This window comes from Engystomops pustulosus, chromosome 5 (assembly GCF_040894005.1).
Source record: "Engystomops pustulosus chromosome 5, aEngPut4.maternal, whole genome shotgun sequence".
In the NCBI taxonomy this organism is placed as follows: domain Eukaryota; kingdom Metazoa; phylum Chordata; class Amphibia; order Anura; family Leptodactylidae; genus Engystomops; species Engystomops pustulosus.
In genome coordinates this window covers 12630708-12650064 of record NC_092415.1, presented here as the reverse complement: position 1 = coordinate 12650064, position 19357 = coordinate 12630708, and the positions used below count along the sequence as shown (strand labels likewise).

The 19357-nt window shown below is 39.4% G+C and overlaps 1 protein-coding gene across 2 annotated transcripts in view; it reads right to left on the bottom strand.

Moving 5' to 3' along the window:
• OC90 (otoconin 90) overlaps positions 1–19357 on the bottom strand; it is a 49444-nt gene that overhangs the window by 28603 nt on the left and 1484 nt on the right. The window contains exons 1-8 of one of the 2 annotated variants that reach the window (XM_072151172.1): positions 15752–15825; positions 14771–14829; positions 9979–10053; positions 9253–9309; positions 8794–8968; positions 7409–7521; positions 3210–3338; positions 2314–2364 (exon numbers count right to left, since the gene is read on the bottom strand). In XM_072151172.1, the coding sequence (XP_072007273.1) occupies positions 2314–2364; positions 3210–3338; positions 7409–7521; positions 8794–8968; positions 9253–9309; positions 9979–10053; positions 14771–14816 (646 nt within the window). In that variant the 5' untranslated portion in view covers positions 14817–14829; positions 15752–15825. Of the gene's footprint in view, positions 1–2313; positions 2365–3209; positions 3339–7408; positions 7522–8793; positions 8969–9252; positions 9310–9978; positions 10054–14770; positions 14830–15751; positions 15826–19357 lie in introns of those variants that run through there. The other variant, XM_072151173.1, reaches the window with a different exon arrangement.

Below are 19357 nucleotides of genomic sequence, written 5' to 3'. Positions count from 1 at the left end.
TGGCTCCAGCACTTTCTATCCAGTGATATTCCAACACTCATCATGGGAGACTTTAAACATTCCTATTAACACCTCCATCTCCCCTTCTGCCTCTCAGTTCTCACTAACTACCTCTTTAGGACTCTTATGACTCTCTGATTCTCCTACTTACCAGGAGGGAAACATCCTTGACTTGGCCTTTGCCCGATATCTCTTCAGTCTTGGACTTCACTAATACGACCTTTCCACTTTCAGATCATAACCTTCTCTCGTTTACTGTAAATAGTTTTTCTCCTTATAGAAAATGCCCATTTATCCGACATACTGGAACCCCCGTGCTAGGACTCCCCATCTCGCAGAAACTGTGCGGTCATCACTGCCCCCACCTCCTCTCTCTCCTGTCCTGACCTGGCTACTATCCTTTATATTCAGATTCTAAACAGTCTTAGCCTTTCGACACAGATATTGGCAACCTTGGCACACGCCCCAAACCCGTTTTCCTTCGTCAGTGCTAAACGAGCGCCAAATGTCTGTGGAGAAAATTGCGCACATATCATCTGTCTCTAATAATCCCACTCATTATTAACACCAAAGGTGCAGCGACCAATCACAGGCCTTTCCTCTCTCTTATTGAAACGTAATCTTATTAAGACTGAATTTCTTGTCTTTCCACCATCTATTAACCGACCCAACCCTAACCTCTCCATCTCGGTCTGTGGGATTACTATAGCCCTGATTATTCACTCTCAACTACTGTAACCCCCTACTAATCGGTCTTCCTCTCACTAAACTCTCTCTATTCTCAATGCAAATGCCAGGCTCATTTTTCAGACCAATAGCTACACAAATGCTTTCGGTCTGTGTCAGTCACTGCACTATTTGTCGATCTCCTTAAAATAATCACCCTCATCCACACAGCTCTGCATAATACTGCACCTGCCCTATTTCTCTTCGATTGTCTTAGTCTATCGCCAAACCTGTGCTCTTCCATCTGCCAGTGATATTAGATTAATCTCCACTTTAATCCAAACCTCATATGCAGGTCTCCAGGGGCTGCGCCAGTTCTCTGGAATGCCCTACCACATAGTCAGATTAATAGCCAAACTCGAAATTTTCAAACTTAGAACCCATCTCTTTAGGCCCATACTCACTAACTTCATGAAATTTCAACTCTATACTAACCCATCCTGTGTCCTTCTACCATCTGCTATCAGGCAAACACCAGATATACACCAAGCTCCAGGCTTCACTGCAGTCACACTGACTGGTTCAAGCAGCAGAATTTTCATTTATTAAATTATTTTACTCTGTTTCCTTATAAAGAATGACTGGGCCATTATACAAGCTCTTATAGGTCTTGTGTCACCTCCTTCATGCTCATAGACTGTAAGCTCTTGTGTCACCCCTCATCCTCATAGACTGTAAGCTCTTGTGTCACCCTTCATCCTCATAGACTGTAAGCTCTTGTGTCCCCCTCATCCTCATAGACTGTAAGCTCTTGTGTCACCTCCTTCATGCTCATAGACTGTAAGCTCTTGTGTCCCCCTCATCCTCATAGACTGTAAGCTCTTGTGTCACCCCCTCATCCTCATAGACTGTAAGCTCTTGTGTCACCTCCTTAATGCTCATAGACTGTAAGCTCTTGTGTCCCCCTCTTGTGTCACATCCTCTTGTGTCACATCCTCATAGACTGTAAGCTCTTGTGTCCCCCTCATCCTCATAGACTGTAAGCTCTTGTGTCCTCCCTCATCCTCATAGACTGGAAGCTCTTGTGTCCTCCCTCATCCTCATAGACTGGAAGCCCTTGTGTCACCCCCTTTATCCTCATAGACTGTAAGCTCTTGTGTCAGCCCCTCATCCTCATAGTCTGTAAGCTCTTGTGTCAGCCCCTCATCCTCATAGTCTGTAAGCTCTTGTGTCACCCCCTCATCCTCATAGACTGTAAGCTCTCGTGTCAGCCCCTCATCCTCATAGACTGTAAGCTCTTGTGTCACCCCCTCATCCTCATAGACTGTAAGCTCTTGTGTCCCCCTCATCCTCATAGACTGTAAGCTCTTGTGTCCTCCCTCATCCTCATAGACTGGAAGCTCTTGTGTCCTCCCTCATCCTCATAGACTGGAAGCCCTTGTGTCACCCCCTTTATCCTCATAGACTGTAAGCTCTTGTGTCAGCCCCTCATCCTCATAGTCTGTAAGCTCCTGTGATCAGGGCCCCCTCCTATAGTTCCATATGACTGTTTGTTCTCTGTAATGTAATATTATGTGTCCCCTATGAGTTGAGAAGCTGCGGAATATGATGGCGCTATAGAAATAAAGATTATTATAAGTTACTTACATTGAGATTCTGGGATCCGGTCACCAATCTGAAATGTAGTTTCAGGGGCGACTGAAAAAAATTAGGACAAATCAATTTCAGACATATTCTGATTGCTGCTGTCCTCCTGACCGATTTGGCATTAATTCTGTAAAAATCTGTCCATCCGTTCAATAGATATGGCCTCTGGAATATAATATGTGAATAAGCGCCAACAAGCCAAGGGGGTTGTAATCTTACAGAGACACACCCACAGAGGAAGTTACCGCCCCCTTGGCTAGGTGGCGCTAATTCACATATAAACTTCCCGGGTTCATATCTTCTGAACAGGTGGACGGATTTATAGAAAACTAACACCAAATTGATTGGGGGTACGGCGGCCATCGTGTGAGTGTATCATGCATTCTGTATTGTACTTGGTGGCAGAACATCTGTAAGAAAAATCCATCAAAAAGTAAATTACTGTATATACTTGAGTATAAGCCGACCAAGTATAAGCCGAGGTCACTAATTTTACCACAAAAACCTGGTAAAACCTATATTTTTTTTACTCGAGTACAAGCCGAGTTTGGGTTTGCAGCAGATTTTTTTTGTGCTGAAAAACTAGGCTTATACTCGAGTATATATGGCAAGTAAAATTAACAACAACGTAAAGATCAAATTTGACTCAATCTGCCACATTGTTGTGCTCTGTACAGTTGTCACCTCTCGTCCCTTCCTCTCAAGTCTCCCTTGTAGACTAGGTCACTGTTAAAGGCAATGCCACGGTTGAGGATTTAAGGGGTTAACAGTTAAAGGGTATCGCTTGCTATAATAAAACCCTCCTAATAGGGCACCAGAGGAGTTCATCCCATGTCTAGGGTCAGCGGCCACCTGCGTCTCACCTGTCACCCAAGTTAATGTTGGGTAATTTGTACCTGTAACGGGAGCCGGGCAGAATGTGATATCCATTCCTTTCAGCGAAGAGTTAATGTGCGTGTTCACAAAACACTCAATGGCGGCTTTGTCGCAGTCACAGAGGAGTTTCTCACAATCGTTGCCGGACTCTGGGGGGTAAGACAAAATACGAGACCCCATTTATAGATCTGCTTTCCACCATCTGTCCTGCTACATAATTACATGTACAATGCACAGAGACTACTGCGGTGACCCCCACAGCCTCTTACTAAAGGGGGATTGTATCAAATATGAATACCCTCTAATTAGGGTTTTCTTGGATTTCAGGTCATTTTTAAGGCATTGGGGCAATGATTAGTCCTAATACAACATACCCAACCCTAGACACTAGACCCGTGTCTGAATGGAACTGGAATATTTGCTGTGTTAGGACATGAAGGGTCACGCATCCGGTTCTGGTTTAAATAGAGGGACAAATATGGGTAAATATTGGAAATTCCAAAATGAATGTCAGAGTCCTGATTACTCTGCCCACACACAGTGATTGACAGTGAGAGTCCAGATTACTACGCCCACACACAGTGATTGACAGTGAGAGTCCTGATTACTCCGCCCACACACAGTGATTGACGGTGAGAGCCCTGATTACTCCGTCCACACACAGTGATTGAAAGTGAGAGGCCTGATTACTCTGCCCACACACAGTGATTGACAGTGAGAGTCCTGATTACTCCGCCCACACACAGTGATTGACGGTGAGAGCCCTGATTACTCCGCCCACACACAGTGATTGACAGTGAGAGTCCTGATTACTCCGCCCACACACAGTGATTGACAGTGAGAGTCTTGATTACCCCGCCCACACACAGTGATTGACGGTGAGAGTCCTGATTACTCCACCCACACACAGTGATTGACAGTGAGTCCTGATTACTCCGCCACACACAGTGATTGACAGTGAGAGTCCATATTACCCCTCCCACACACAGTGATTGACAGTGAGAATGCAGATTACTCCGCCCACACACAGTGATTGACAGTGAGAGTCCTGATTACTCTGCCCACACACAGTGATTGACAGTGAGAGTCCTGATTACCCCGCTCACGCACAGTGATTGGCAGTGAGAGTCCTGATTACTCCAACCACACACAGTGATTGACAGTGAGAGTCCTGATTACTCCGCCCACACACAGTGATTGACAGTGAGAGTCTTGATTACCCCGCCCACACACAGTGATTGAAAGTGAGAGTCCTGATTACTCTGCCCACACACAGTGATTCAACACACAGGTAGGACGGCACTCCGCCTTAGTTGTGGTGCACGAGTACAGGCGAGGTATCCGCCAGGTAACGTAGAAAGAGGTATCCCAGCACTCACGGTAGATTTCTATGCAATCAATTTATTAGCATAAGTTATAGACAGAACGCGTTTCGGCTTACAAAGCCTTTATCAACTTCTAAATGTACATGCTACAGACTTTATTTATATATGGTGTGAATAGGTCCCCTATTGTTGACGTCACATCCTCGGCAAATCCAAATCGAGGTGTGACACTGTCAGGAGGCGGTACTTCAACACATCGTTCATTTCACCAAACGTTTCTATGGGTAGGAAAACAAAGTAATAGAAAGAGATAATAATAATAAAGAGAAAACAGCTCATCTACAAGTCTAAACAGAGTCACAACCTAGTAACATTGAAATCGCGGTTTAACCCCTGGGGTTCCAAAGTGTTCAAAGTATAAATCCAAAACGCTTCTCTGCGTAACAGGAGTTGTTTCACACTACCTCCTCGTCTTGGCTGCTCAATTTTTTCGATTACCATAAATTTAAGTTGTGCAATGGTATGCCCACATTTCTGAAAGTGAGAGGATAGCCTGACAGGGTTCTAGAACATGCTAAATTATCTATGGATGTACCTCGCAGAAGTAGAACCGATGTGGAGAGAAGGATTGTTATCTCACATCGCTTCCATCCTCTCAATTGGAGAGTTGACACGATTGTTAGGAAACATTGGAAACTCTTGGGGACTTCATTTCCAGACATAGAACAATTTAAAAACCCTCCATTGATCTGCAATAAGAAAGCGCCCAATTTGCATACGAAATTAGTTAAAGCAGACATTGGTAGCACATCAAGGGTTCCACGACAAACCTTTCTGGCTTCCAGAAAGAATGGAACATTTCCCTGTCTAAATTGTGCACAATGTTCCAATATAATGAGAGGTGACACATTTTATCATCCCCGGTCATGTCATCCATTTAAAGTAAAAGGTTTCTTCACATGTAATTCCACCAATGTGGTTTACCTAATCAGATGCCCCTGTGGTTATTTTTACATTGGAGAGACGATGCAGCGTATCTCTGAACGCATCGGTAAGCATAAGTCCACAATCCGATGCAAAGATATATTTCAACCCATTCCCTCTCACTTTCAGAAATGTGGGCATACCATTGCACAACTTAAATTTATGGTAATCGAAAAAATTGAGCAGCCAAGACGAGGAGGTAGTGTGAAACAACTCCTGTTACGCAGAGAAGCGTTTTGGATTTATACTTTGAACACTTTGGAACCCCAGGGGTTAAACCGCGATTTCAATGTTACTAGGTTGTGACTCTGTTTAGACTTGTAGATGAGCTGTTTTCTCTTTATTATTATTATCTCTTTCTATTACTTTGTTTTCCTACCCATAGAAACGTTTGGTGAAATGAACGATGTGTTGAAGTACCGCCTCCTGACAGTGTCACACCTCGATTTGGATTTGCCGAGGATGTGACGTCAACAATAGGGGACCTATTCACACCATATATAAATAAAGTCTGTAGCATGTACATTTAGCAGTTGATAAAGGCTTTGCAAGCCGAAACGCGTTCTGTCTATAACTTATGCTAATAAATTGATTGCATAGAAATCTACCGTGAGTGCTGGGATACCTCTTTCTACACACACAGTGATTGACAGTGAGAGTCCAGATTACCCCGCTCACAGACAGTGATTGACAGTGAGAGTCCTGATTACCCCGCCCACACACAGTGATTGACATTGAGAGTCCTGATTACTCCGCCCACACACAGTGATTGACAGTGAGAGTCCTGATTACTGCGCCCACACACAGTGATTGACGGTGAGAGCCCTGATTACTCCGTCCACACACAGTGATTGAAAGTGAGAGGCCTGATTACTCCACCCACCCACAGTGATTGACAGTGAGAGTCCTGATTACTCCACCCACCCACAGTGATTGACAGTGAGAGTCCTGATTACCCCGCCCACACAGAGTGATTGACAGTGAGAGTCCTGATTACTCTGCCCACACACAGTGATTGACAGTGAGAGTCCTGATTACTCCGCCCACACACAGTGATTGACAGTGAGAGTCCTGATTACTCTATCCACACACAGTGATTGACAGTAAGAGTCCTGATTACTCCGGCCACACACAATGATTGGCAGTGAGAGTCCTGATTAAAGCAAAAATAAGGAAAAAAAGTTTGAGCATGCCGCTCACTCATTTGGTTTAGTTGTGGGTATTTTTCATCTGTAGAGTCCGGTGCACGGATCCCAAAGTGTCCTGTTGGCAGATGAATTATAGAAGAAGAAAAAGATTTGTATCTGGCATTACAAGCTAAATGAGAACGTACTTTTATTTAAGTCTTCATTAAAATGGTAATGCATAGTGCTGCAGACCTACGCGTTTCGCAATTTAGCAATTCAGTTCTTAATCATGGTCTCAAATAATCATGGACTCAAGACTTAAATAAAAGTACTCCGTGCACACATTGATTGGCAGTGAGAGTTCTGATTACTCTGCCCACATATAGTGATTGACAGTGAGAGTCCTGATTACTCCGCCCACACACACACAGTGATCAACAGTGAGTCCTGATTACCCTGCCCACACATCATGATTGACTGTGAGAATCCTGATTACCCCATCAACACACAGTGATTGACAGTGAGAGTCCATATTACTCCGCCCACACACAGTGATGGACAATGAGAGTCCTGATCACTCCGCCCACACACAGTGATTTACAGAGAGAGTCCTGATCACTCCGCCCACACACAGTGATTTACAGAGAGAGTCCTGATTACTCCACCCACCCACAGTGATTGACAGTGAGAGTCCTGATTACTCCACCCACCCACAGTGATTGACAGTGAGAGTCCTGATTTACATATGACACGGCCACTACAAGGTTTCTGATGACATCTTACCACATGTTAGGTTTTTTGTGAGACAGCTCACATCTGCAATAATTTTAGATGGGTCCCAGACACAATCCATCTCCATTGCTTCTTCATAACACTTCCGATGCTGGAAGCAACAGCTAAGATGCAAAAAAGAAAGAAAATAGCTAAGTTATCTAAAACATAATTCATTAGTTGACGCACAATATAAAAATAATTAGGGGAAATTATTGTAGATAAAATATTTCAAAGGGGAGCCAATTATTATTTCATTAATGGGGTGTCACAACATAATATAGTTTATTAGGAGTACAGTATATACAGTATATATAGTATACATTGAGTGTAATTTTTGTTAAATGTGGGTGGGGGCACATAGTTTTGTTGTGGGGTATATCTGATGTATGTGGGAGGCACTAAGTGGTCGGTTGTACTGTTATTGTATACACATACAGGACCAGATTTATCAGTACTTAAACGCCTGAAATCTGTTGTACAAGCCCTGAATTGGGTGCAGTTCCTAGCACAGGGCCAGATTATTGGTCATTTGTGCTTTAATGGGTAAATATTAATTAGGAGCACAATGTGTGATATATCTGGTATCCAAGGGTCATTGTATGGTAAAGGACTGTGGTGTGTTTAGGGGCACAGTGTGGAGATGTGTTGAAAGGAGCTGAACATTTTAGGCCGAAAATGTTGCAACGATATATCACAACAGGGAGAAGTCATCATGTACTTCTGGACCCAAAGCAGAAGATCCCACTTTTGCTTGTGTCTGATCAGAACTGTAGTCACTGAACAACTACCTAGAGTGCGAGACATCTCTCAGCCTGTGTAGTATTAGTGACTAATGGCTGTCTCAAAATTATATAACCCTGACATAATCTCACCATTGCAGTCTCAGTTTACCAAGCGAGAATCAATTTCACTAGTGAGCCCCCGTCCAATACTGAACACCTTTAACCTTTACAATCACTCAATGGGGCAGATTTACTTACCCGGTCCATTCGCGATCCAGCGGCACGTTCTCTGCGGTGGATTCGGGTCCGGCCGGGATTCATTAAGGTAGTTCCTCCGTCATCCACCAGGTGGCGCTGCTGCGCTGAAGAGCATCAAAACGCACTCAAGTTCACCGGCCTATTCCTAGAGAAGGTAAGTGCAAGTCTTGCGACACTTTTCTTTTTTTTAAATGCGGCGGTTTTTCCGAATCCGTCGGGTTTTCGTTCGGCCACCCCCACCGATTTCTGTTGTGTGGACGCCGGCACCGATGCGCCAAAATCCCAGGGCAATACAGAGAAAATCGGCGCAAATCGGAAATATTCGGGTAACACGCCGGGAAAACGCGAATCAGGCCCTTAGTAAATGACCCCCAATGTGTCACATGACTATGGTGTGTTCTACTCCTGTCTTACCTGTCGACTGCATCTATTGGGAGGCCTTCCAGCTCGTATCTACAGGCACAGCCATAGTCTTCCAGGTCTTTGGGACATAGTCCAGTTACACACTTTAATTTGCTTACAAAATTTAGTAACGCTGGGAAGTTGGTAAATATCACCTGTAACCAAGTGAAATGGGAACCCAGGCAATCTGTGGGACAAAGAAGATGATTGTTACATGACTGTGACCACCCAGGGTCCCGGGAAATGGATGATAGAGTCTCATCATACAGAATAGACTTTCCATCTTGTGCCACCAAGGGTAAAGGGTTCAGGGTCACACCACAGATTTTGAGAGTTATGGGCCACACAACCCAGGCCAAGTCTAATGCCTTGACCTAAGACCAAAACCAAGACCAAAACGTAGAACATCTTTCACAAAGACAAATTCAAATTGCAATAATTTTAATTTAACAGCTTTTGGCTTGGACTTACCAAGGAATGATGTCACACTGTCTATGTTTTTAAAGACTCCATCGAATGTGAAGTTATCTGAAAGAAACCAAACACCAGATGTGAGGAGGACATCCCTATCACTGGGACATAACAAATGGGAAATTGTGGGGACATCACGTCAGACACTAATTTGAGACCAAATTTTGGAGGCTTGAGATTAACAGTGATGTGTAACAACTAACATCTTGAAGATATCTGAGAGGACCATGACTAGTGAGGAGATGACTCCTCCGACCTGAATGGTCCTACTGGAGCTTTGTTTTATTTTAAAGACCAGACACATGAAGGAAGGAGAAAATCAGAAGCTGAATGACTTATAGGACTGAACCCCCCCTCCCCAAAGAGATTGGACATGTGGTCACCAGAAGCCTCCTTAAAGGACAATTCTGATCTTAGGATCTTGTCCATAGAATATCTCGATTTGTCTACTCCCCTTAATTAGGGTTACACATACAAATATACCAGCCAGGAGACATTGCCTAACAACCAATCACAGCTTTCATCTTCAAGAATGGACCCATTTTGCTTAGATTGGTCCCCAGATGATAACTGTACAATCAGTAGAAGATGAGACCACCAATGATCAGGAGAATGGGATACCCCAGTGGTCATGTAATGAGAGCCCGCTTCCCAGTTCTTAAGATGTATCCTCTAGTTTCTTGAGCCATCCATTTACTTATGGAATATCAATAAAGGCTCACTTACTAATATTTCTTAAGGGTAGGTCGGTCAGCTCTGGCAACACAGGAGACACTCCGGATTCTTGAGCATATGTTGTCTCTATAAAACAAGGAACAAGGACTGAATTTTAATTCAGAATATGATGCATGTCTAAAGCGTCGGTGGGCTTTATGGTATCTTAGAATAATTTGTTGGGCTTACGTCCACTGAGGATCAACCAATGAATAAAACTCTAGTACAGGCAGTCCCCGGGTTAAATACAAGATAGGGTCTGTAGGTTTGTTCTTAAGTTGAATTTGTATGTAAGTCGGAACTGTATATTTTATCATTGTAATCCCAGCCGGAACTTTTTTGGTCTCTGTGACAATTGGATTTTAAAAATGTTGGGTTGTCATAAGAACCAGGATTAACACTAAAGCTTCATTACAGACACCAGTGATAACTGTTACAGCTGATTATTGTAGCCTAGGACTAAAGTACAGGAAATTACCAATTACCAGAGGTCCGTTTGTAACTAGGGGTCGTATGTAAGTCGGGTGTTCTTAAGTAGGGGATCGCATGTACTTAATTTTACCAGGGGGCCAAGTGTTAAGTGCCATGAAGGTAAGACAACTGGTCCTCCTACAAATGGTTGATGGACGACACTAGTCAACAACCAGCCTGGAATTTTTGAGGTTTCCATGCCCATTAATGAATACTTGTCAACACTCCCAAAGTCTCTGAGAATATCCTAAAAAATTCCTTGAACGGACATCTACCATAGAATGCCGACATACCAGGAGATAAAAAAAAGCGAGGTCATCCCCTGATGAACGTAACCAGCAAGTAAGTTTTGGAACTTATCTTATGGTAGATGTCCTTTAATAATACAAATGATTTTGGCTCTTCTTGGCCTGGGATTTATGTAAATTGTTTCCTAATATGGGAGGTCAAACCAGTTGGAATGGTAGATGTGATGGTAGATTCCTCCCGCTGTCTCTGCCCTAATCTATAATTTAATTATCCTGGAACCTAACTTGTTAAAAACTTTCATTTTAGTAATATGTAAATTACCTGCAGAGGCTTCTGGGGCGTATACTATCCTTAGCTCTCAATGGCCGGCCACGCTAGTATACACCCAGAAGCCTCTGATTTACATATTACTAAAAATAATTTTTTTTTTTAACAAGTTGGGTTCCAGGATTATTAAATTACAGATTAGGGCAGAGGCAGCGGGAGGAATCTACCATCACATCTACTTGATAAAGTATTTTCACAGTCGTACAACTCAAAACCAAGGCGTCTATTTTTATAAACTAGAAGTTTTGTTAGAAGATATTTAATACTCCATAATAATGTACTAGAGAGTTTACCAGATCTCTTCCTCTACGACTAGGCCAGGTCTAGGTAGCAGCTGACCCAGACAGGTCGAGAATGCTAGGAGTCAGATCAACAAGAAACAGGAAGAGGTCGGGGAAGGCAGAATTCTTATGTATGGACAACCAAACAATGGGAATGGACCACCAAAAAAATAAGGAAAATATATACCGTATATACTCGAGTATAAGCCGACCCAAGTATAAGCCGAGGCCCCCAATTTTACCACAGAAAACCTGGTAAAACCTATATTTTTTTTACTCGAGTATAAGCCGAGTTTGGGTTTTCAGCACAATTTTTTGTGCTGAAAAACTAGGCTTATACTCGAGTATAATAATACATATAGTAATAATACATATATAATAATAATATAGTAATAATAATAATAATATATTGAAACATAAATAAAACATAGTAACTTCCAAGGAAACATAATCTACCCATAAATATACAACATTATATATACAGGCAGTCCCCGGGTTATGTACAAGATAGGTTCCTTGAGTTTATACTTCTGTTGAATTTGTATGTAAGTCGGAACTGTATATTTTATAATTGTAGCTCCAGACAATTTTTTTTTGTCCCAGTAACAATTGGACTTTCGCAATTTTTTTTGCGGTAAGGATTATCAATAAAGCTTCATTACAGACACCTTACTTTTTGTTGCAAATTTCTCAAATCCACATGGACACAAGCCACGTGAGGGGTGGGGGGTTTTATACAGTAAATTCTGGATTTGAGGCAGTGGTCTGCAATTTTAAGCACTCTAGTCACACCCCAGAAATATGAGGGTGTGGACACACATGGTTTTCAACACATGACCACAGCTGAGAAGAGGAGATCTGCCTAATTACATTGCTGTCAACATTGAGTTTTCAAAATACATGTGTTAACAATATCTAAACAGCCATGTTAACACGACGTTAACAAATGTATGTGTTAACATGTTGTTAACATTGTGTTTTGTAGATGCCGCGTTGACATGTTGCCATGCAATTAAACAAATCTTTTCTTCTCAATTGTTGTGATGAAAATGCATGTGTTACGGCCACGTGTGACCACACCCTTAGAAGTAACAAATAAATTTCAATAAAATGTGAATGCAAAAATGTATACATTTAAAAAAAAAAAAAAAAGAAAAACATCCCAAACTTTCAATGCCCAGCAGGTTTATGTGCAAAATTTTAAACATTTTAAATAATTCCAATTTACATGTTAAAACAGGGTCTATGAAAAAAAATCCTTCCTCTGCCTAAAAAGTCTCAAAAAAAGTGATACATAAGTGAAAAGTTGCACTGAACATCTGGAAAATAAAAGGCATATTTGAAAAACGTCAGCAAAAGTCGTTAAAAAACCAAAAAGTTTCAAAAACGATAAAAGAAAAGAAAAAAAACGAGCAGAAATAATGATACATGTCCCCCAATGACAGATAATGGTAGGATCCACCTTTTACAGTAGATGATGTCACAGCTCACCTCCCCTCCTCCCTGAAAGAGACCATCATGACCCACCGTTTCCTAATTATTCACGCCCCTTTGCATGGCATCCTGCCTGTCTCCTCCTTCCTCCCAGCTTGTAAGCGCCGGTTGTTCCTAGAGCGCGCAGCTGGAATTGCCAAGAACTGAGGGACATCACCTGATCTCTGGCTCGGGCAGAGGATGGAGAAGTCTCGCAATTAGCCCCGCAAAGGGGCGTGATTATATAGAAACAGTGACACCTCCAGAGCCCCTCGGGCTCATTTGCATAATTTCAGTCAGTTAAAAGTCAGTTTTTAGTAAAATTAGGGCATAAAAATAAACAAAAAGACCAGACGCAGACAGAGGGGACACGTAGCAGCAAAGTAGGTCTCTTTGGTTGAGATCTACTAGTAGATTTCCTTTAAATCCTTTAAATCCAACTTGGGTAATCGCTTGAAATTGCTGATGCAAAAGTGCAAAAGTTGCCCTTTTTTATGGTGCTTCTGCTGCAGATTGTCAAGATCTGTTACACGGTGGAGCCATATTCCCCAGTATTATGCCATTTTCTAGTATTCCTCATGTATCAAGTATATATTCCCATATGCACATAGTTTACGTCACTAAAAAGAGTTGATATACAGTGTTGACCGAAAGAGATCTTAGAGGACTTCTTATTCTACAGTACAAAATAGTTTTTACAATAAAGGGATTTTCCCACAAAACAGGTGATGAGACCCCCACAGATCGAACGAATGGGGGATCCGATGGAGCCCGAGGCAATGTCTGTCATCTCCATAGAGATAGATGGAGCAGAACGGACATGCGCGGTTGTCTGCTCCGATCATCTCACGGAGTGACGAGGGGTCCAACGGAGGTACCTCAGACCTCATTGGACCCCTCGTTCTTGTGATCTGTGGGGGTCTCATCACTGAGACCTCCACTAATCAGCAATTTAGGCCCTATCCTATGGATTGAGTCTAACTTGTTCCATGTGAAAACCCCTTAAATGATACTATATATCATGTCTGTACCCTAAACTAGGAGATCTCTGCTCCACTCTGACTCATGTATGGGTAACGGAATAGGCCACTTGGGCACTAGGCATCATCAAACACAACATAATTACCACGACAGGTTCAAACCGACCTACGATAGTCCCAACAGTCACAAAATCTGACATAGTAAAGAAAACCATAACAGCAGAATCCCTTTAATCCAGTAGAAGACACCATATTCAAAAGTCAACCTCATTTTGTTCTATTTCTTATGGGCTGATCGCACATAAGTTTGCATTGATGATACAATGACAACTACAAAGATTGCAATGTTTCTAAAGGTGGACATTCATCCATTCCATATATACAAAGAGTGGAGAACAGAATCTGATTGAGGACCTCCACTTGATGTTGACCATGATGTCTGGAGTAATCCATATTATGACTGAGCCCTTGGGATTTGTTATGTGAATTTATGAATAGGCTGTAATACATATTATATAATATTATTTGGTGGAGAATGCGGGCATTGATAGAATTTTTAATATCAATGAGTTCATGTTAATCCTTCTTAAAGCTGCGGAAGACGAAGATAATTTAAGTAATTTCGAGAAAGCTATCGATGACACAACTTATATTAGAAATCTGCCTTCTCAGTTTCGACCTTCGAAAAAACAATGGGCTCTATTCATTAGAAGCAGAGTCATAGACAGGACAAAGGTAGCAACAGACCCAAATTCTCTCTGCATTTTTACTTCTCTCCTTTAAAAAAATCTTATTGTTTGGTGTCAATTAACATGTTTCAAAAACTTTTTAAAAATTCTTTACAATTTAATCGATTATAACATAGATGAATTGCAAAAGGACACATTTTTATGGTAATTATGTAAATTATCAATATATTAAAGAATGTATTATTTTATATCTTTAAGGCCTATCACATGTAAAAAGATAGAAAAATAGTATTATAATTTAAAAAAATAATAAAAAAAAAATCTTTGAACTTACCAATTTGTAAAACCATCAACAAACTCATCAGATGTATAATAACCATTGTTTAATTCTGCCTGACAAATAAAACATTGTAAAGTGTAACTTAGAGAGAGGATAGAAAATGTGATACAGTTTATGTTTACTGCACAAAAAGATAAAACATTCTATAGTGATAAAAATAAAAAGATATATAATATAATATATATATATATATATATATATATATATATATATATATATATATATATATATATAATATAATTTATTAATTCAAATAAATATGAAGTGGAACATTTATGAATATTTTACATAAAAAATTTAAAAAATTTAATAAAAAAGAAATAACAGAAAAATTCAAAGTAAATTTTTGTAAATCTAGAGGTAAATTTTACTGTCTCCCCCTAAATATGTGATAATTGCTTTTTTTTTAACTTTAGTTCAATTTTTAGCTAATAACAAGATGAACAAACAATCTTGTGCTAAAAGATATTTTATGTCCATTCATTAACTTATAGTAATTCACCATGTTTTAAAAATTATTTAAAAATAATATTGTTTAGTTAAAAAAAGATATAATTTCCCCTCAAAATGTACATCCAAAAAAACTGTATATCTTTTAAAAAAAAATTAATGTAATTTTAGCTAATGTGAAATTTAAAAAAAAAACCAATTTCAAATATTCTCCCATAAAATATGAAATTTAAGTAAAATATAAGCTAATGTCCCCCACCCAACCAAAAAAAAAAAAATTTAAAAAATTAGGAAGATTTATAATAGCAAGGGGATAAAAAATATTTAAGATATTATATTAAAAAATGTAAATAAATAGATTGTCTATAAACAATTTTTGGATATTTTATATAAATAAAAACATTAAAATAAAATATCCAAAAATTGTTTATAGCCAATCCATTTATATCCGAGGCTGGAATCTGAGTATATTGCACAAAAACGGGAAAAATCTGTATATAAGGAAATAAATCTTTTATTTCTTACCTTCCAAATATCACCTGAGAGCCTTAAGGTGGAGGGCAAATGTCTTTTAAAAGCAAAGGACGTAGTGACTTATATCAACTTTGCGCTGTTTTAGACCCATGTGATCAACTCTTTTAAGTCAGTTCAACATTCATAAAGTAAATCCTTTCACCCAAAGGTCAATATGCTCTTAATAATATATCTGAGGCCTCTATATTAAAGGAGGTTATTGTGGAGCCCCCATTCACTGCTTGGCTGCGCCACTCGCTACTTAGCTACTAATTAAGTAACAATTCTACTATTGTTCCTTTCCTGCTACTCAGGGTCCAGGTAAATGTTGTATTACCAGAACAGAAAGGTTAATGACTCGATGAAGTAACTTCTCCTGATGATAGATCTGCCTGACCTCAGCGCTGCAACAATCTCACCGAGGTGCAGGACATTATTACTAAGGTTCTTAGAGAATTTTTTCTTACTGAAGTTTCAAACTCCTCAGAGAGATGATATTAAAGAGCATCCCCTAATACACAAATATCCTGATCATTATGTGCAGCAGAAAAGGTGCTGAATAAAATATTACCTTAACTTAATGACTACAAAATTGCCCCCTATGTACAAGAATATAACTACTATAATACTGCTCCCTATGTACAAGAATATAACTACTATAATACTGCCCCCTATGTACAAGAATATAACTACTATAATACTGCCCCCTATGTACAAGAATATAACTACTATAATACTGCCCCCTATGTACAAGAATATAACTACTATAATACTGCCCCCTATGTACAAGAATATAACTACTATAATACTGCCCCCTATGTACAAGAATATAACTACTATAATACTGCCCCCTATGTACAAGAATATAACTACTATAATACTGCCCCCTATGTACAAGAATATAACTACTATAATACTGCCCCCTATGTACAAGAATGTAACTACTATAATACTGCCCCCTATGTACAAGAATATAACTACTATAATACTGCTCCCTATGTACAAGAATATAACTACTATAATACTGCCCCCTATGTACAAGAATATAACTACTATAATACTGCCCCCTATGTACAAGAATATAACTACTATAATACTGCTCCCTATGTACAGGAATATAACTACTATAATACTGCCTCCTATCTACAAGAATATAACTACTATAATACTGCCCCCTATGTACAAGAATATAAATACTATAATACTGTCTCCTATGTACAAGAATATAACTACTATAATACTGCTCCCTATGTACAGGAATATAACTACTATAATACTGCCTCCTATCTACAAGAATATAACTACTATAATACTGCCCCCTATGTACAAGAATATAACTACTATAATACTGCTCCCTATGTACAAGAATATAACTACTATAATACTGCCCCCTATGTACAATGATATAACTACTATAATACTGCCACCTATGTACAAGAATATAACTACTATAATACTGCTCCCTATGTACAAGAATATAACTACTATAATACTGCCCCCTATGTACAAGAATATAATTACAATAATAATGCCCCCTATGTACAAGAATATAATTACTATAATACTGCCCCCTATGTACAAGAATATAACTACTATAATACTGCCTCCTATCTACAAGAATATAACTACTATAATACTGCCCCCTATGTACAAGAATATAAATACTATAATACTGTCTCCTATGTACAAGAATATAACTACTATAATACTGCCCCCTATGTACAAGAATATAATTACTATAAAACTGCCCCCTATGTACAAGAATATAACTACTATAATACTGCCCCCTATGTACAAGAATATAACTACTATAATACTGCCCCCTATGTACAGAAATATAACTACTATAATACTGTCAGCTATGTACAGGAATATAACTACTATAATACTGCCCCCTGTGTACAAGAATATAACTACTATAATACAGCCCCCTATGTACAGGAATATAACTACTATAATACCTCCCCCTATGTATAGGAATATAACTACTATAATACTGCCCCCTATGTACAAGAATTTAACTACTATAATACTGCCCCCTATGTATAGGAAAATAACTACTATAATACTGCCCCCTATGTACAAGAATATAACTACTATAATACTGCCACCTATGTACAAGAATATAACTACTATAATACTGCTCCCTATGTACAAGAATATAACTACTATAATACTGTCCCCTATGTACAGGAATATAACTACTATAATACTGCCCCCTATGTACAGGAATATAACTAGTATAATACTGCCCCCTGTGTACAGGAATATAACTACTATAATACTGCCTCCTTTCTACAAGAATATAACTACTATAATACTGCCCCCTATGTACAAGAATATAAATACTATAATACTGTCTCCTATGTACAAGAATATAACTACTATAATACTGCCCCCTATGTACAAGAATATAACTACTATAATACTGCCCCCTATGTACAAGAATATAACTACTATAATACTGCCCCCTTTGTACAGGAATATAACTACTATAATACTGTCAGCTATGTACAGGAATATAACTACTATAATACTGCCCCCTGTGTACAAGAATATAACTACTATAATACAGCCCCCTATGTACAAGAATATAACTACTATAATACTGCCCCATATGTAAAGGAATATAACTACTATAATACTGCCCCCTATGTACAGGAATATAACTACTATAATACTGCCCCCTATGTATAGGAATATAACTTCTATAATACTGCCCCCTATGTACAAGAATTTAACTACTATAATACTGCCCCCTATGTATAGGAATATAACTACTATAATACTGCCCCCTATGTACAAGAATTTAACTACTATAATACTGCCCCCTATGTACAAGAATATAACTACTATAATACTGCCCCCTATGTACAAGAATATAACTACTATAATACTGCCCCCTATGTACAAGAATATAACTACTATAATACTGCCCCCTATGTACAGGAATATAACTACTATAATACTGCCCCCTATGTACAAGAATATAACTACTATAATACTGCCCCCTATGTACAAGACTATAACTGCTATAATACTGCCCCCTAAGCACAAGGATATAACTACTATAATACTGCTCCTATGTACAGGAATATAACTACTATAATACTGCCCCCTATGTACAAGAATATAACTACTATAATACTGCTCCTATGTACAGGAATATAACTACTATAATACTGCTTACTGGTATTTTATTATAAAGGGGGCCATGCTTGGCATTTTATTGTTAAGGGGGCCATGCTTGGCATTTTATTATAAATCGGGCCATGCTTGGCATTTTATTATAAAGGAAGTCATGCTTGGCATTTTATTATAAAGGGGGGACATGCTTGGCATTTTATTATAAAGGGGGTACATGCTTGGCATTTTATTATAAAGTGGATCGTGCTGGGCATTTCATTGATGAGTGTAAGCTGCTTGGTATTTTATTATAAAGGGGGCCATGCTTGGTATTTTATTATAAAGGGGGCCATGCTTGACATTGTATTGTTAAGGGGGCAATGCTTGGCATTTTATTATAAAGGAGGGAAATGCTTGGCATTTTATTATAAAGGGGGGACATGCTTGGCATTTTATTATAAAGTGGACCATGCTGGGCATTTCATTGATGAG